The following is a 20031-nucleotide window of genomic DNA, read 5'->3' on the forward strand; positions in this document are numbered from 1 at the left end:
AATGGGTCAGGATGGGTCATCCCAGTCAGGGTGACGATGTATGTGTGTAAAGTGCCGTCAAGTCGCAGCCAACTTATGGCAACCCCTTTTTGGGGTTTTCATGGCAAGCGACTAAAAGAGGTGGTTTGCCAGTGTCTTCCTTTGCACAGCAACCCTGGTATTCCTTGGTGTGTCTCCCATCCAATACTAACCAGGGCTGACCCTGCTTAGCTTCTGAGATCTTATGAGATCAGGCTAGCCTGGGCCATCCAAGTCAGGGCCAGGGTGACGATAGCTGAACCAAAAGAACTGTAGTGGTAACAGTGGGATTGTCTAACTGTAGAAGAAAGGGGTGTTGCCAGGTAGTCATCAGCAGAAGCTTATGACTTTCTATCTTGATGGTAGTAGAGGAGACACTTCTAAAGACACATCTGTGAAGACTGCTATCATGATCTTACAAAAAACCAACAAATAAAATCACAAATGTCACCTTTGAAATATGACAATTCAAATGCCAAGCTTGCCTTCAAACTCTCTTTTTTTTGTCTCATTGGGCAGGTGGGCCACTTCTGATTTCACATGCACCATGAGAAGCCGAAGAAATGGTACTCTGGAGAGTTCAAAAAGTCTTTACTCCAGTATCTCTCGCAGCACAGATCTGTCCTACAATGACAGCGTAAGTGAGCTGTGAAATCTGATTCTGTGCAACTAGTGTATTTGTTGATGGCCACCTCGAGCCCTTTGGGGGATAGGCTGCGTACAAACGTTTTAAAATTTTATTTTCAAATAAAATAATAAATATTGATCAAATCCCTCCAGACTCTTATGATGATGGTAAATAAAACTGTAATGTATATAGAAGAGACCATAAAAGTCGATGACATTCTTTTAGTATAATGGTGGACCATTGTGGCCAGATTCAGCAGTCGCCTGTAGGTTGTTTACTGTGACTACTGGGCACAAGCTAATGGGGACCTGATCTTCGGGGTCTTTGTCAAAAATACCTAAGAATTAGCATTAGGGATATGAAAGGATTTATCACATTCTCTGGTTCGATTGGAACTAATGGCACAATTGGCTTTTCTAAGCTGAGTGGCAAACTTGTGACTGCTGAACACTGGGCAAAAACGCATGGTTGCTTTATCCTCCTTTAATCCCTGTTTCAGCCAGGATTCAGCCAGGATCGAACGCATGTGTTTCACCTAATGTGCTTTCGATCCTGGCTAAAACAGGGATTAAAGAAGGATAAAGTGAACATGTGTTTTCGCCCACTGACAATGTACAGATGAACTTCAACAGAATATGTGTGTTAAGTACCATCAAGTTGCTTCTGAATCATGGTGACCCTATGAATTAATTCCTTCCAAAATGTTCTAATGTTAACAGCCTTGCTCAGGTCTTGCAAACTGGGGGCCGTGGCTTCCTTCATTGAGTCAATCCATCTCATGTTGGGTCTTCCTCTTTTCCTAGCGTTATTGTCTTTTCCAGTGACTCTTATCTTCGCATAACGTGACCAAAGTATGATAGCTTCATTTTAGTCATTTTAGCTTCTAGGGACAATTCAGGCTTGATTTGATCTAGGACCCACTTATTTGTCTTTTTGGCAGTGCATGGTGTCTGTAAAACCCTCCTCCAACACCCCACCTCAAATGAATCAACTTTCTTCCTGTCAGCTTTCTTCACTGTCCAACTTTCACGCCCATACATTGTAATGGGGAATACTATGGCTGTTTTGATCTTGGACACCAGCAACATATCTTTATACTTAAGTGTCTTTTCTAGTTCCTTCATGGCTGCCCTTCTCAGTTTCAACAGAATAAACAAGCAGTAATCGGTGACAGTATAGTTTTTGTTAGCTAGTTTAGTAAATCTAGGGAGACTGCAATTTACTGCTGTTAGGAATGATCTCTGTTCTTCTCTTGATGGCATTTGTGTTTTATATAACTGCATCTCACCCTGTTTTTCCCGTATTGCTTGGCCTTTTGACCTGGCTGTCAACCAATTTTATTTTATTTCTGTCTGTCTTTCTGTCTGCCTGGCTACATGATGTGGTGGACTGTAATTCCTGACAGCTTGTGCTAGAATAAAAATGTATTCATTGTGAAGGATGCTACAAGACTCTGAGTAAAGCAGGACGGGGTCTCCGGCTGCAGTGGCGCTTGGTTCATAAGCATTTAGTGCACTATATTTATTTGGAATTTATATCCCACTTTTCTCCCCAATGGGCTTACAGCATCACACGCACCCCTCATTTCATCCTGATAACAACCCTGTGAGGTAGGTTATGCTGAGAAAATGTGACTCTCCTAGAGTTATCCAGTGAGTTGCATCACTAAGTTGGGATTTGAACCTGGGTTTCCCAGATACTAGGTCAACCCTCTAATCATCCTACCACACTGGCTCTCATACTGTGAATGAACACCTGAAGGTTGAATAGACAGTGACACTAAATTCTGCAGGTTTCTTGCTCTAATACTATACTGATTGCTATTTGGAAAATTAAAGTGAGTCTACCTTTGCAAGTTGCCTATTGGAAATAATGTGTTCATTTTCAAAAGAGAGGACTGCTAAATGAATGTATATTTTGTTTGTTTTATTTTCTGAGAAGAGTACTCCATTCAAATCTTTCAACTCTTGCTTCTAAAGGACTTGTTGCATTTCATTCAAGAGAACTTTAAGAAGAGAGAATGTGTCTTTTTCACCAAAGATGCCAAATCAAAGTAAGCAAATACTGACTGTCAGTTTCTCTAATTGCCAATTGCGGGTCTTTATTATGTGCCTTCTTGGCATTCTGACAAAACAAGCAAGCAGAATGAAGTAATGGTTAACTGTAATTTCTCTTTCTGTGTATGCCCATCTTGATAGTGACAACCTGTGTAAATGTGGCTACTCAAAATCTCAGCATATCGAAGGCACTCAGATTAATAACCAAGAGAAGTGGAGTTACAAGAAACACACTAAAGAACTCCTGACAGATGCCTTTGGAGACATTGAATTTGAGAACCTGGGCAAGAGAGGAAAGGTGAGTTTAAATACCTCTTGTTGTATGGAGGCTCAAGATTATTACAAAAGAAGAAAATATTATTTAGGTTGGCATGTTGATACATTGACAGTTGCAAAGGGGTAGCCGTGTTAATCTGCCATAGCAAAATAAAACAAAAGTCCAGCGGCACCTTAAAGGCTAACAACAAATATTTCAATATGACCTTTCATGAAGCACAGCTCAGGTCTGTCTCGCAAAAGCTCATACTGAAATAAATGTTATTAGCATTTAAGGTGCCATCGGAGTTTTGTTGTATTATACATTGACAGTGCCATCCTAAGCCAAGTTACACCCTTCTGAATTTCTGTGGACTTAGAAGAGTATGGCCCATGACCCTTGCTGTCACCCCCCAATGACTTCCGGTCTTTGTTTTGATTATGCATGACATTTCTGACCGTAAGAGGTTGCCTTACTCCCTCCCACCTGCGTTTCCCCACATTTTGCCCGCCTTTTCAGAGACCTGTTTTATCTCGAATTTCAAAACCCGGGCAAAACAGGTCTTTGTTTTGATTATGCATGCTGTTTCCGACTGTCTGAGGTCGCCTCGCTCTCCCCCTGCATTTCCCCACATTTTGACATTTGAGCTAAAACAGGTCTCTGAAAACACGGGCAAAACACGGGGAAACGCAGGGGGAGAGCGCGGCGACCTCTAATGGTCGGAAACAGCATGCATAATCAAAACAAAGTTGTCAGAGGGGTGATGGTGAGGAAAACAGTCATGCGTAAAAGGCCTGGAACTCTCCTTAGACTAGCACTGTGGAAGTCCCTTTACATTCTTTGTCTTTCAAAAAGTGTGAGGACTTCTGACAATTTATTCATTTTCTATTATACATTTAGAAGGAAATTCAGAGCTGTGGGTAGCAATCTCCTGGATTAAAAGTAACTGTTTTTCATTTTAAGAAGTAATGGACAGAACAGATTTTAAAAATCTAGTTCTGGTTCAGTATATGCATTCTGGGGTTTACTAGCAAGTGCTTTATTCCGTGTAAGCATCACCTATAATAAGTAGGGTTGCCATCCCCCAGGTGGGGCCTGGAGATCTTCCAGTGTTACAACTGATCTCCAGACAACACAGATTGGTTCCCCTGAAGAAAATGGCTGTTTTGGAGGGTAGATTCTACAGTACTATACCCTATTGAAGTCCCTCACTTCTCCAAACCCTGCCCTCCCCAGGCTGTACCCCCAAAACCTCCAGGCATTTCCCAACCCAGTGCTGGCAGCCCTAATGAGAAGGAATGATATGACCTGGATGGCCCCGGCTAGCCTAATCCCATCTGATCTTGGAAGCTAAACAGGGTTGGCACTTGGATGGGAGACCACCGAGGAAGTCCAGGGTTGCCAGGCAAAGGAAGGCAATGGCAAACGACTTCTGTTCATCTCTTGCCTTGAAAATGCTATGGGGTTGCCATAAATCAGCTGCAACTTGATGGTATTTTCCACCACACGAAGGAAATCTACAGGGTTAGCAAAGCCTATTGATTTTTAGCCACTTACTGTTCCCATTTATTTCAGATGTTTAATTAATTTAAAAAGTAAGCATCCACCAAGATGAATATTTCAGCAGGGTCACTTGTGATTGTCCTAAGCAAAATGTACCGGCTAGGGTGAGATTGAGAAAAGTGCTCCATCACAAAAGGCTTTCAGGTGCTATATAATGCATGCTAAGACACTAGAAGGGGTGGGGAAAACATTTAATCATTTACCAAATTAAGCATGTGGAATGTCACATTGTTAGAAATTTTATACGCTCGAAGGAGGCACTTGTTCTGGGGAGTTCTTTGTGGTGGGAAATATAAACATTAAAATAATATGACATGTATGCAATACTTTCTCATCAACGCTAAGCTTGCTTGGCTCACATTTCTACTTTAAGAACATGGAGTGCATCATGTGTAGCTTAGTAAGCATTGAAAATTGCATTGTTTGGAATACTTATGAAATTTATATGCCTTACTTTTGTGGAAGCAATAATTAAACCTACCATTATGCTAATTAAGGCTTCATTCCTATGCATACCTGGCTAAGAATGAGACCCATTCAGTTCTGTGGGACTTGCTGCTGAGTCACTATGCATGGAAACCAGCCAAAATTGTCACAGCAACTTAAGAGAAAACTAGCTATCCAGACCCTGTATTTATATTATTTACTAAGATGGATATTTCTTTGAAGATACAATAGGGTTGCCTGGTCCCTCTTCACCACCAGCGGGAGGGATTTGGGGCAGAGCCTGAGGAGGGCAGGGCTTGGGGAGGGGAGGGACTTCAATACCATAGAGTCATGGCCAAAGTGGCCATTTTCTCCAGGTGAACTGATCTCTATCGGCTAGAGATCAGTTGTAATAGCAGGAGATCTCCAGCTAGTACCTGGAGGCTGGCAAGGCTAAGATACAAGCATGACTTGTGGTTAGTTCTCGAACCAGTTCCTTGTTCTGAACTTTTGCTTCATCAGAAAATGGAAGGTTTGCATAAATCAAAAGATGCCTCTTCAGTTTTTTCATATATTAATCTCTGGTGTACAAATCCTGCATAGTTATTTATGGATTTAGGCAAGTTCTGTGCCACTTTTCTTGAGGGAGGCTCACCAATTCATAAAATGAAAGTCTAAGCGCAACAATGACATTCAAAAGGGATTTAAAACAGTCATAATTGAACACATGAAGCTGTCTTCTACTGAATCAGACCCCTGGTCCATCAAAATCAGTATTGTCTACTCAGACCGGACTCCATGGTCTCAGGCAGAGAAAGGTCTTTCCCATCACCTACTTGCCTGATCCTTTTAACTGGAGATGCCAGGGATTGAACCTGGGACCTTCTGCATGCCAAGCAGAGGCTCTACCACTGAGCCACAACCCCTCCCCATTATTGAAATAATTGTTCAATGGAGAGCGAAGGTACTGGTACCTGGACCAAGCTGGCTTTAAAGGAGATGCTGTCCTTGGGAAACTCCCAGCACAGGTGCTTTTTGTCTATCCAGCGTCACATTTAAATAAGCCTCTGAAGAAGAGATGGCTGAATGCAGCGGGCTGCATGAGCGTGAAGGCATTGGCAAAACGAGGCCCACTGGAACGTTTTGCCTGTTTTGTAAAAATGTATTTCTCTCTTTCCCAAGTATATCCGCCTGTCATGCGATACGGATGCCGAAACTCTCTATGACCTCATGACCCAGCAGTGGCACCTGAAAACACCCAACCTCATCATCTCTGTAACGGGCGGAGCCAAAAACTTTGCTTTAAAGCCACGGATGCGCAAGATTGTCAGTCGCTTGATCTACATTGCACAGTCTAAAGGTAAACTCGCATTTTTGTTTTGGCAGAGGCCAAACTGCATAGGGGTGTGAAGCGGGCAGGGTAGGAAAGGAAAGCGTATATGCACTTCACACAACATAACTGTGGGGATCACCCCGTGATTGAAAAGCATCGTGTTATACTCAGTAAGGGCAAAACTAGATGTTACATGTTTTAAAGAGCCGGTGTGAGTTCTCGTGATACAACTCACATTTCCCTGCAGCCAGTTGCCCAAGTGGCAGTTCTGATGGCGCTGAATACTGTGTACCCAGGTGCACTCGTACAATGTCACTGGAAAAGAATGCATTGGATGGGATTTAGGGAATACTCCCCACACATTTCAAACTATGGGCCAATTCACATGTTACAGACTCCACATGGCAGGCATGTGGACTGTTGATATTCACTGGGAGTTCAGTGCTGGGAACATGATTCCCAGGCACACATGGGCCCAGTTTGGACTGGGACCTCAGGGCATTAGTTAAGGGGGCTTCAGTCTTTCTCCATGCAGTTTTCCTATCCTAAATTGCCTTGGGAAGCTGCTGTTGGCTGTGTTGGAAAAACCTAACTGTAATCTTCAGTACATGTACATTTCACCAATGGAGCAAATATTTATTATTTATTTACAAACTTTATACCTTGCCTTTCTGCCCCATCTGGGCAACCACAGTGACTAACAATTAAAAACAGAGCATTAAAAACAATTAAAAACAGAGCTGTGGCTCAGTGGTAGAGCATCTGCTTGGCATGCGGAAGGTCCCAGGTTCAATCCCCATCATCTCCAGTTAAAGGGACCAGGCAAGGAGGTGGTGTGAAAGACCTCTGCCTGAGACCCTGGATAGCCGCTGCCGGTCTGAGTAGACAATACTGACTTTGATGGACCAAGGATCTGATTCAGTATAAGGCAGCTTGTTGTGTTCATGTGTCCATACAAGCAAAAGTAAAATACATATATAAAAGCACCAAGCCAGCAATTAAGATAATAGGGCAGAAAGGAGAGGTCATTGAAGGAAAGCCAGACAAGTCAGTACAAATGTGAGAGATTTTTATCTGCAAAGTGTCAAACAAAATAGACACAGCAGACCACTAAGCAGTCCATGTCCTCCTGCATTCCAGATCCTCTGCTTTTGCTCTATCCTGCTCCCTTGTTTCCCTCCCTGAGAGAAGGTGCCTAGATCATGCCAATAATCGGAGTCATTTCTTTATTCCAGATGTCTGCTTCAGACTGGGGAAATGGCATGGGGGAAGGCTTAAGCCCCTTCTCCCTATCTATTGTGGTCCTGATCCAAATCAGGCCTGCACTTGCCTGACAATTAAATACCCAGTATGGAACTCCCAGACTAATTTCTGTCAACAGTCCACGTGTCCCCTGAGTGAATTATGTAACATGAATCAGCATTAAGTAAATCTCTGTGTTCTAACTTTGTCTGCTGCCTAGGTGAGTTTCTACTGAACCTTGTTATCGCTTGTAATCTGCAGGGGCCTGGATATTCACTGGCGGAACTCATTATGGGCTGATGAAGTATATTGGAGAAGTAGTAAGAGATAATACCATCAGTAGGAGTTCGGAGGAGAATGTTGTCGCCATCGGCATAGCTTCCTGGGGGATGGTTTCCAACCGGGAGACTCTGATCAGAAACTGTGATGCTGAGGTACTGAACTTGATGAACCTCCTGGAGTTGGGTAAATTCTCAGATTACAAATGAGGGCTTAATTTGCTTCCTTGAAGTGAGTTCATGACTGCGCTGACATTTGAATCAAGGGCTTTCCGGTATAGCTCTTTCTTACACTAAACTGACTTACTCTCCTTGAAGCTTGAACTGTTCCTGGTCTAGTTTAATGTTAATGAAATGATCAGAAGTGTATTATGACTAATACATCATTTATAAAGCATCCAAGTGCATTTTGTACTATGTGGAATTTGGAAAACACGGAACTGATTCATCCTTAAAAGATAAATGTAGGGAATTATAAGATGACAGTAGATTTGGAAAGGACAAGAAGGTGTGATATGTTAGGCTGTGTTTAATTGTGTGAACGAAACTTCAAGACATTAGGGACCAATCTACATGAAGGGGCAGAAAAATCCATGATGGGTTTTTCCTTGCAGTTTTTAGTGGTACACAGCAGCTGTATCCCTCACCTATTCAGACTGAGGCAGCAGAATGGAGGAGGGAGGGTTAAATCATTTCCCCAAGTCATATTTTCAACCTTCAATGATTCTCAGAGCTGCTGTTTACAGGTTGCCTGTATGTTTTTTTCTCAATGGGCACATAAAAGTTCTGGGCAGGGGACTGTTTAGAGTTGGGAAAATGGCAAGGGAATCCTCCCGCTACACTTACATTGCAGCTTGCTGTCGCTTTCGTGGATTAAATGTTGTCAGTCCTTAGAGGAGGGGTCTATGTCCTCCAGGGTCTTGCAGAGTGACCTCCTTGTTGAGCACAGAATCACTCACAGTTTACCACCTCCCTTTGCACCTGTGTGCACCCAGACACATCATTTCTTTAACCTATAGTGCTGCTCTCTGAGCGGGTACAGTCAGCAGCATTTGTCACGTTGATGCATGCTCTGAAACTACCATCAGGCAGCGTGAGAACATGCATGTGTGAATTGATCCAGACTGTTCACCAGGCATTTATTGTCACCAAGTGAGGCAGCCATAAAGGAAACAGGGAGACCCTTCACTAGTAAGTCACTAGCTGTTCAGCATTAATTTTGTTGTTGTTGTTAAAAATGTGGCAAACGACAGAGAGCAAACAGGTAGCAGCAGCCAAGGGTGGGAGGCCAGGAAGCAACTGAGACTACAAAGTAGTATATGATAGGGTTGCCAGCTCTAGGTTGGGAAATACCTGGAGATTTTGGGGGTGGAGACTGGGGGGTTGGGTTTGGGAAGGGGAGGGTCCTCAGCAGGGTATAATCCCATACAGTCCCCCCTCCAAAACAGCCATTTTATCCAGGGGAACTGATCTTAGTCAGCTGGAGATCAATTGTAATAGTGGGAGATCTCCAGGTGCCACCTGGAGGTTGGCAACCCCAGTGATTTTCCACAGGCCAATGTGTTTGAGCTGCTTGAACAGAGTTTGTACATTTGAGCTGTTTGGACATTTTGTACATTTCACTTTGTGGATCGCCATGTGTGACCGGGTCGTAAACAAAACTGACAGGTGATGGAGTATCCATATCGTTTGCCAATAAAAATTGGTCATGATATCCAGTTATGGATCACCAGGTGTCTCATCTAGTTCTCTCATGAGATTCGGCATAACCAAAACTAATAAAAGAGATTCAAAGTTGTTGTTGTTTAAAAAAAAAAGAGAGAGAGAGAGAGAGAGAGAGAGAAAGGCTTGGCAGAGCCACCATGACATCAGAAGTGTAATTCAGTGGTGGGAAGTCAGCTATTTCTATTGTTTTTAATATAGCTTTCATTTCTAGGCATATTATTCAGCACACTACATCATGGATGACCTCAAGAGGGACCCTTTATATTGTTTGGATAATAATCATACACATCTAATTCTGGTTGATAACGGCACTCATGGGTACCCGTCTGTAGAGGCCAAGCTACGAACCCAGCTAGAAAAATACATTTCGGAACGCATTATCCCAGGTTGGTTTCGAGGGGGAATTGGAGTGCTCTTCTGAATTAAGTGCTCTGATCATTGTTGGGTTTTTAGGAAAACCTGAGTATGAAATGCTAAAACAGCATCTGGAAAACACAGGCAAAATGCGTGGGGAGAGCGAGGCGACCTCTGGTGGGCGGAAGAGGAATGTATAATCAAAAGGAAGCCCCGAAGCCGTAGGTGGGGGTGACTGTGGCTAAACATCCCTGCATAAAAGGCTTATGTCAGGGTTTGACAAATCCCAGGCTCCAGGTTGCCCTGGCACCTAGAAATTTTATTGTGGCACATATAATTTTCAACAGCAATTTCATTGTAGTGTTTCTTCGTAATCTCCAGTGGAAGTACAAAGTTTATCATTTTACATCAAGATATGTTTTCTTGTATGACATGAAAAATGCATTTGCATGAAGTTCTTGTCATTCCTTGCTTGTATGTTTTCAATTTAATGTATTAACGATACACTAAAGCATTAATAAAATCATGAGAAATTGAGGATGTTAGTTAAGAGGTTAGTTTTTCATTGTGATGACAATCAGGAGTGCCTCAGGGATCAGTCTTCGGCCCTGTGTTGTTCAACATCTTTTTAAATGATTTGGATGAATGAATAGAGGGGATGCTTATTAAATTTGCAGATGATACTAAATTGGGAGGGGTAGCAAATACAGTAGAAGACAGAGCTAGGATGCAGGATGATCTTGACAGGCTGGAGAGGGCTAAAACTAATAAAATGCACTTCAATAAAGGTATATGTAAAGTTCTGCATTTAGGTAGGAAAAATCAAATGCATAATTATAGAATGGGGGAGACTTGTCTCAGCAGTAGTGTGTGCAAAAAGGATCTTGGGGTCTTAGTAGACCAAACACTGAACATGATTCAGCAGTGTGATGCGATAGCTAAAAAGGCAAACGGGATCTTGGGCTGTATCAACAGAGGTATAGTGACCAGATCACGCAAAGTGATGGTATCCCTTTACTCTGCTCTGGTTAGACCTCACCTAGAGTATTGTGTTCAGTTTTGGGCACCGCAATTTAAGAAAGATGTAGACAAGCTGGAACGGGTCCAGAGGAGGGCAACAAAGATGGTGAGGGGTCTGGAGACCAAGTCCCATGAGGAAAGGTTGAAGGAGCTGGGTATGTTTAGCCTGAAGAGGAGAAGACTGAGAGGGGATATGATAGCCATTTTCAAGTACTTGAAGGGCTGTAATATAGAGGATGGTGCCGAGTTGTTTTCTGTTGCTCCAGAAGGTTGGACCAGAACCAACGGATTGAAATTAAATCAAAAGAGTTTCTGTCTAGACGTTAGGAAGAATTGTCTAACAGTTAGAGCGGATGGCACCTTGGCCATTTTCTGGGCATGAAGTATGGGTCACTAGGGGGTGGGGGGAAGGTAGTTTGGCATTTCCTGCATTGTGCAGGGGGTTGGACTAGATGACCCTGGTAGTCCCTTCCAACTCTATGCTTCTATGATTCTATAAGTCTGTTTATTTACTTACATACTACAACACAAGCTTAACAAAATTACAAGAAGATGTGACCTCACTTTCTTCCATCCCCTGTGTTGGTTAATAAAAGTATTACGGTATACATTTTCTAACATTTCAGAGAGGAAATTGGACATGCAGCATGCTGCCTAATATTCATGCATGTGCTTTAGAAACAAGAGCATTGCCATCTCAAAAGTCTATAGGGGTTGGAGGCTGAAACTCAAACAATTGTCCATGTAACAGCATATGTCAATGAAATGTTAACAAGACTTCCCCTATAGGCAAGAATATATTTGCCAGGGGCTAGCACCAGAACACATAGGGACTGGCCTAATGAGTAGGGAACAGTTAGACTTCTGGGAAAGCCCTGGGGTCAGATTGGATGAGTCAAAGTGTTTGTTACTGAGTAAGCAATTATTGATTAGAGACAGATATTAATACATGCTTTCAGAAGGCAGTATACAAAAGTCTGGTCCAGTGGTCGGCAAACCGCAGCTCATGAGCCGCATGCGGCTCTCTGGCCCCTTGAGTGCGGCTCTGGAAAGCGCCCTCCTCCTCCTCCTCCTCCTCCCCCCTTTCCCTCCCCTCACAGCGCGTCCGGGTTTTGCACGCGGCGCTCGAGGGCCGGCGGCGTCAAGGTGGGCGACGGCAGCCAATCAGCGGGCGGGATTTTTCGCGCTGGTTTTGGCTGGCGGAGGAGGCCGAGGCGCTGAGGACGGGCGGATGGGCGGACGGCATGCTGGCCGGGGAGGGAAGGAAGGAAGGAGCCCAGGCGGCTGCGGCGAGGAGGAGGAGGAGGTCAGGGCCCGGGGGGTGAAGTCATGTTTGATTCATTTGTACTCTCTTTTTGGGATTTGTACTCTCTACATGCACATTTTCCCCATCCAGATTCTCAAAACTCTGCATAGGGGGTTATTGGCCATTTATGAATGGGAGGTTTTGCCTTGGATTTGCCACTCAGATGCACATTTTCTCCATCCAGATTCTCAAAACTCTGCATGGGGGGTTATTGGCCATTTATGAATGGGAGGTTTTGCCTTGGATTTGCCACTCAAATGCACATTTTCCCCATCCAGATTCTCAAAACTCAACAATAAGCCCCTCTGCAGAGTTTTGAGAATACAGATGGGGAAAATGTGCATCTAGAGAGTGGCAAATCTAAGGCAAAACCTCCCGTGCATGAATGGTTGTTAAAAGGCGTTTTGGCTCTCAAAATAAATCTCAATCGTTGTAGTGTTGATATTTGGCTCTGTTGACTAATGAGTTTGCCGACCACTGGTCTGGTCAAAGGATACTACTAAGCTTTCTGAAAACACAAAAATAAAACTAAGGAATGAGATTTAAAAAAAATAAATGTAATGCTTTAGATCATATATATGTTGTGTGTTTTTGTTTCAGATTCTAATTATGGTGGGAAAATTCCAATTGTGTGCTTTGTTCAAGGAGGAGGAAGAGAAACTCTAAAAGTAAGTCTGCTTTTCCCAAGGCTCTCTCCACACCCTAAACACTTTAGGGACAGAGTGAATGTTTTCCATTCTTGTATGAAGTATTGCCAATTTTGGGGAGGGGCTGTGGCTCAAAGGTAGAGCATGCAGAATGTACCAGGTTTAATTCCTGATACTGCCAGTTAAAAGGACCAGGTAGGAGGTGATAACAAAGACCTCTGCCTGAGATCTGGAGAGCTGCTGCCAGTCTGAGCACACAATACTGACCTTGATGGACCAATGGTCTGAGTCATGCAACCCACTGAGTCAGCTGAAACCCACTGAAATCAAGAAGCACAATATCCTTCAAGATCTCTCCCTTCCAAACCAGCATCACTTCTTTCTTTTCTGGGTTCAGATTCAATTTGTTCACTTTCAGCCATTTGACCACAGCAGTCAGGCAGTGGCTCAAGACCTCTACCTCATCACCAGGGGATTTGGATAGAAAGATATAGAACTGGCTGCCATCAACATATCGATGACATCCAGTTCCAAAGCTATGAATGATTTCTCCTAAAGGCTTTACATAGAGGTTGAATAGCATGGAGGATAAGATTGTGTTGGGTGGAATGGCACAAGACAACATAGCTGGTCTCCAGTGGCAACCCTTTGAGTTCAATCCATGAGGAATGATTTAAACTAGTCCAAGGCACATCCCCTGAGACTTACTTCAGTCTCCAAATGTTTCAGCAGGATGGATAAAAGTATAAAGTATAAAGGAAAAGGTTTATTACTGACCCATGGGGTGACATCACATCACGATGTTTACTAGGCAGACTTTATTTATGGCAGTCATGTCCAAAGTCTGGCCCGGGGGCCAATTGCGGCCCCTGGGCCGGTTTAATACGCCCCCCAGCCTGTTTTGCAGAGAGAGAAAAGGAGGTGTGTGGGGGCTGCGCCTGTGCTTTGCGTCCCCGACCGAGGGGGCAATGCTTGGGCGGAGGGTCGCCTCGATTGGCTGTCTCAGCCCCACCCCTCGGAATGAAGGCCAGCGAGTCTGAAACCCTAGAGAGGCCACTTCCTTCTTACCTAGACTCCACCGCTCCAAACCACCGCTCTTAACCATTACACCATGCTGGCTCTCATGGGGAGAAAAACTCCACATTTCTCCCTGCACGGGAGATGTCAGAGTGTTTGAATCTTGGACTCCATGAGAATGAAAACCAGTTTATTTCCTGGCTCAAATGAGGGGAGGACAGAATACCCCCGGCATGGTTGAAGGGAGAGAGTTGACAGTCCCAGAGAGGCACATGAGCGGGGGGGGGGAGGGGGGAGGAAGAGTTCCTGCTCCCTCCCTACAGAAGGAAGGTTGGAGATTTAGAAGCTGGGGGGCATCCGGTGAGCTGAAAGGGGCTTTGGGGAAAAGAAGGAATGTAGCCATGGTATTTGTGGTGCAGTCTGTGGTTATGGGCATAATAAGTATGCCGTTTGCAATAAACTTTGCACAAAATAGTTAATTTGCATTTAATTAATTTAATTAAGAATGTCAGGCAAAATGGTCGGCCCTCGCTCATGTTCACTTCATCAAATCTGGCTCTCTTTGAAAAACGTTTGGACACCCCTGATTTATGGGGTGGTTTCCCATTGCCTTCCCCGGTCGTCTACGCTTTACCCCCAGCAAGCCGGGTACTCGTTTTACCGACCTTGGAAGGATGGAAGGCCAAGTCATCCTTGAGCCGGCTACTTGAAACCGACTTATGTCAGGATCAAACTAAGGTCATGAGCAGAGCTTGGACTGCAGTACTGCAGCTTATGTACTGCTGCCACGGGGCTCATCTTTAAATGGTTCATGTAAATTTAATGTTCATGTCAGTCAGTCAACGTTTACTATTGATGAAAAAGAAGCAAAACCAGGCAAATATTTCACCTGATAAATGTTTATGCAACATAACTCCTGGGCATTGCGTGGGTTGTCCTCACCCAGAGTCAGGGAAATGTCTTTGTTACTATGAGTGGTCAGAGAGATATGTGCACCCTAGACATGTGTCCGGGTGGCCCATATCTACTTCAAAGTAGCTTCAGCATATAGAAATTTTTTCCCCTTCCATTGCTTCTAACTTCAGTTCTGAATGAACTGCTGGTTTCAGTTTTAAACACACCCCAGTTGGGACAGTAACCACACAAATGGTACAAAGTACCTGCTGATGGTGGTGAAGCTCTTTTCTAGGTTTGGAAGGAACACTGAGAATCTCGATACAGTAAAGTCCAAAATAAAGTTTATTAAGGGGAATTATACTTACAGTTGGCCTAAAGAATGATAAAATATAAGCAGTGAGAATAATATCAAGCAATCAACAATGATACTCAAATCTGTTATTGCAATGTTACGAGCCAAATATCCCCACACACTGTGCAATATACTCCACTAAAGTAGGGAGAGGCAAGAGGCTGAAGAAGTAGAACAGGGAGTGAATCAGGAGTTATATTTACATAAGTGGCAAAAGGTTTGATTCCTAGGCAAGGATCCAAGCATCCAAACAGCAAATAATCAAAAGTAATGCAAACAATGGAGACATGACAGGGTGTCCAGGCTAAAACAAAATTTAAAGACAGATTCTGGCCCCAGTTATAGGACAAGCAATTTGTGTGCAGAACAAAATATTGTTTTCTTTTCCTGATATGGGAAGAGGGTAGTGGGACAAGGTGTTTTAGCTGGTATCCTCCCTGATTAGCTGAAGGAGTGAAAAAAGGGGGCACAGAGGGGAGTTAGGAGACAGTCTTAGTTATCTCATTGAACTTGAACTTTGACAGGCAATCAAAACCAGTCCAAATTAGATCAATCTGAACCAAGAACCTTTTAGCTGGAAACGCAAATGTGAGCTTAGTTCTTTCTGTGGTAGATTCCTTTTGTTGCTAAATGCCCTGAATGATTACTGAGCTGCTTTGACTGGTGGTTCACTAGTGGAGCCCAGGAACCCTTCCCGCCACAAAGCACCGTAGCATTTGGGGGCAGTCTTGAGGCTAGAGCCTTACCAAGACCTGCCATTCTGCTGCCGTGTTGGGAAGCCTTCATATGCTGGGACCAACCCTGGTAAAGACACACGCTTCCTTCATAAAGTGGCCTGATTCAAAATTCTGGTTTGAGCTTTTAAAACCCTGACTGGTTCTAAGTTCCAGAGGGAGGGCTCACTTCCCTGCAGACAACTGATTTCCCTGAAATTAATATCTTTAGCTTCTTCCCTAGCACTCAATCTACCTTTTGGTATCTCTTGAAAGATCTTAACGATTTGCTCCTTATCTACGATGTATGAGTTTACCCTTAGGACATATATGTTAATTCCACAGAAATGTTAATGCTTGTTCCTGTTTCTGGTCCTCATGATGTGAAGGAGAACTAGGAGGGCACACAACTACAGCAGGCTTAACAAACTGACCCAGCAGTCCATCACACTTGCAACTTCCTTTTCCTCCTGGGCCTCTGTGTCTATTGAGGTGCTTCTTGATTAAACTTCCCCTGTCCCTGGGTGATCGGGGTTTCAGGAACAAGGTTTCTGCATGTCTAACTCTTGCAAGAGAACAAAGGCTGCTAGAATTAGCAGCTGGCTTGAAGCACCGAGAGCCAGCGTGGTGTAGCAGTTAAGAGTGGCAGACTCTAATCTGGAGATCTGGATTCGATTCCCCACTCCTCCACGTGAAACCTGCTGGGTGACCTTGGGCCACACCGAGTTCTCCCAGAACTCTCTTGTCCCATGCAGAGGCAGGCAATGGCAAAATCACCTTCAAATGCCTCTTGCCTTGAGAACCCTAGGGGGTGGCCATAAGTCTGCTGTGACTTGACGGCACTTCCCACCACTACCACCTGAAGCACCACTAGGGTTCTGCATACCCCACATTTAGTGCTGCTGAGAGAAGGATTCTGAGATCTAAATGACTAGCTCTTTCATCAATCCATTTCTTCACTCCAGTGTTTTCTTCCATAGGCCATTAACACTGCGGTCAAGAATAAAATTCCCTGCGTGGTAGTGGAAGGCTCCGGTCAGATTGCGGATGTGATTGCCAGCTTAGTGGAGGCAGAAGGCACCATGACCTCCTCATCTGTGAAAGAGAAATTGCTCAGGTATCTGCCTCGCACGCTTTCTCGGCTCACTGAAGAGGAGACTGAAAGCTGGATCAGATGGGTGAGTGAGTGAGGCTGTCACTTCTAAGCCCTGAGAAGCTCCCTCCACCCTCCTTGGTGGAGGGCAAATCAGCTTCCACTGGTTTCTTTCTGGTATGGTGGTGCTGATCCCAATGAATCGGCTGGCATAAGCTACAATCCTGGCTTTTAGAAAAGATCTGGTCTGCAATTGGTTGACAGTGGACATTTTTAGCGCCCAAAAGTTTACCTTTTCTGAAAAAGGAACCGTTACTTCTTAACAAGTAGGCATTTCCCCCAAGGAAAATGTATTCGTTGCTCTGGGTGGACTTGTCAAGTCTGACACCTGAGGCAACTGAAGCCTTGCCTACAGCTACTCACTGATGGATTACTCAGGCTTTCTGTTGAATAGGGTTGCCAGGTCCCTCTTCGCTACTGGCGGGAGGTTTTTTGGGGGGAGTCCGAGGAGGGCGGGGTTTGGGGAGGGGAGGTACTTCAATGCCATAGAGTCCTATGGCCAAAGCGGCCAATTTCTCCAGGGGAACTGATCGATGTCGGCTGGAGATCAGTTGTAACAGCAGGAGATCTCCAGCTAGTACCTGGAGGTTGGCAACTCTACTGTTGAAGTGAAAACCTTTGGTCAGCAGTGGATGAGTGGTGTTTCCTGTGAGACAAGGAGAGTGCTTTGATTAGCTCTAGATGGTCACTTTGAGCTATGGTGGCTTGCTCATTTCTCAGAGCACAAATTTCAGCTTCCCTTCCCCCCATGGTAGCATCTCTCTTGATATGAGATACCATGGATCAGCTTCTAGAATCCTTACCCTCCAGAAACTAGGCTGCATGTACATGAAGAAGGTCCATATGTTGGTCCTTCGTTTTATTCATTAACACAAATGATTACCTGATTACAGTCTTTGCTTGTGGAAACTTTAGGTGTTATTTAAAAAGACGAATGCATTGGAACAAAGATTATATTAATTGCTGATTCCTGTCTATCAGTAGTAATAATACTGACTCACCTTCACAGGATTATTAAGAATTACATACGTTATGGATAAGTTTTTATATCGTATTTTATCTGAAATGCTGTATGATTGCTACATATAGTGTGTATTTATTGGTCTTTGACCGCAAATAAAATTCATTCATTCACATATGTTATGTGCTGTCAAGTCATAACCGACTTATGGTGACCCTAGCAAGGGGCTTTCAAGGCAAGTGAAAAACAGGGGTAGTTTGCAGTTGCCTTCCTCTGCAGAGCCTTCCTTGGTGGTCTCCCATCCAAGTACCGATCCTGCTTTTTCACCGAGATCTAATGAGATCAGGCTATACCATACAACCTTCCATCCTATTAAGAATGACAACAAAATGAATCGACATGAAGTACTATAAACACTCTAAATAAATGCAAATACTTCTTCTTTCTATGTCCGTAGTGCACTGCATGATGCCGGTTGTTTCTCCTTTCTGTTAAGTTTTACTTTTACATAAAGAAAACACAGAGGAGTTAACACAAGTTCCATCTGCAATACCAGCCCCACATTTCTCTGTACACTATTTGTAATTAATTAATTATTTGCTTACTTACTTACTTACTTGCTCCCCAGTGGGGACTCTAAGTGGCTTTGACTGTTCTCTCCTCCTCCGTTTTAACCTCACAAATCATCTTGTGAGGTAGGTCGGGCTGAGAAAGAGTGACTGGCCCAAGGTCACCCAGTGAGCTTCCATGGCAAAGTGAGGAGTCGAACCCGGCTCTCCCAGATTCCAGTCTGACACTCTAACCATTACACCACACCAGCTCTCAGCTTTGTACTGCACACTCATTGTAGTTCTGTACTCTTGCTACCTGTTACCAAAGAACATAAGAACATATGAAAAGCCATGCTGGATCAGACCAAGATCCATCAAGTCCAGCAGTCTGCTCACACAGTGGCCAACCAGATGCCTCTAGGAAGCCCACATACATTTATAATGTTTTTAAGCTTCATATATTTGCAGAGGCTGATTGTGTAGGATGAGCATATGAGATCTGTACTCAGTTCAGCATAAATCTGGGTGAACACAAAGCAAAAATGACTGCCCAAACAGCCACAAGTCAACGTGGTGGCGTTTGATTAGGGATACATTCATTTTCATTTGCTTCCCCCCCCCCCCAATGAAGTCATAACTTGTAATTGCGCTGATCACTCCACATTCCAATCCTCTGCACATGTCAGAGAATGTGGTAAAGGGGGCATTGGGGGGACGCACACCTCTTTTTACATTGTGCTGCTAGGGTCTGGAGTTTAAACCATCTCAGGATTTTTATTCTCCTTAAAAATAGGAGGAAAAACCTGAGTACATGGAAAATGGTAATGTTCTGCTTTCAGAACGGCACTCAGGCCCAGTAAGGGAGTCGTTTAGGTGGGGCAAATGGCCTTTGGAATTAATGGGTCCTGTACTTCATCTGAATGCTTGTCTTTAAATCCATTACCTTGTGACTCTAATAATCTTTACAGGGCAGCAGTGTCTTATTAGAAAAGCTTCTCGTTGTGGGTCACGATGTTCTGTTACATTTTGTACTTAACAGTTTTCATTTTGTTACTATAGATTTTAAAAGGCTTCCGTACATTTTGTTCCTTCGCTGACATTTTCTAGGTAGTAGACTCACATCCATGAGTCTAATAATGTCGACATTAGTCTTCTACAACAGCAATTAGTCCCTGCCCCTAATTTGGTTCTGTTCTTGGAAGTGCTAATGTGTGAGAAGGAGAAGGATGTTTGGTCCATCCACAATGGGAGTTTCTCAGTGCTGGGTGTACATGCGTGTTTTCTCTCTCCTTAGACTTTCCTGTGACTTGTGTGACAGGCTGGACTTAGGGTTGCCAGGTCCCTCTTTGCCACCGGCGGGAGGTTTCTGGGGCAGAGCCTGAGCAGGGCAGGATTTGGGGAGGGGAGGGATTTCAATGCCATAGAGTCCAATTGCCGAAGCGGCCATTTTCTCCAGGGGAACTGATCTCTATCGGCTGGAGATCAGTTGTAATAGCAGGAGATCTCCAGCTGGTATCTGGAGGTTGGCAACCCT

General features: G+C 44.0%; 1 protein-coding gene across 3 annotated transcripts in view; it reads left to right on the forward strand.

Annotated features, from left to right (window-relative positions):
• Positions 1-565: 565 nt before the first annotated feature.
• Positions 566-20031, forward strand: part of TRPM8 (transient receptor potential cation channel subfamily M member 8) — a 49859-nt gene continuing 30393 nt past the window's right edge. For all 3 annotated transcript variants that reach the window (XM_056856126.1, XM_056856124.1, XM_056856127.1), the window contains exons 1-8: positions 566-655; positions 2626-2699; positions 2845-3001; positions 6131-6308; positions 7785-7957; positions 9738-9912; positions 12807-12874; positions 16813-17010. In XM_056856126.1, coding sequence (XP_056712104.1) covers positions 566-655; positions 2626-2699; positions 2845-3001; positions 6131-6308; positions 7785-7957; positions 9738-9912; positions 12807-12874; positions 16813-17010 — 1113 coding nt within the window. The remainder of the gene's footprint in view (positions 656-2625; positions 2700-2844; positions 3002-6130; positions 6309-7784; positions 7958-9737; positions 9913-12806; positions 12875-16812; positions 17011-20031) is intronic.

The sequence above is a fragment of the Euleptes europaea genome, chromosome 10, assembly GCF_029931775.1.
Source record: "Euleptes europaea isolate rEulEur1 chromosome 10, rEulEur1.hap1, whole genome shotgun sequence".
Taxonomy (NCBI): domain Eukaryota; kingdom Metazoa; phylum Chordata; class Lepidosauria; order Squamata; family Sphaerodactylidae; genus Euleptes; species Euleptes europaea.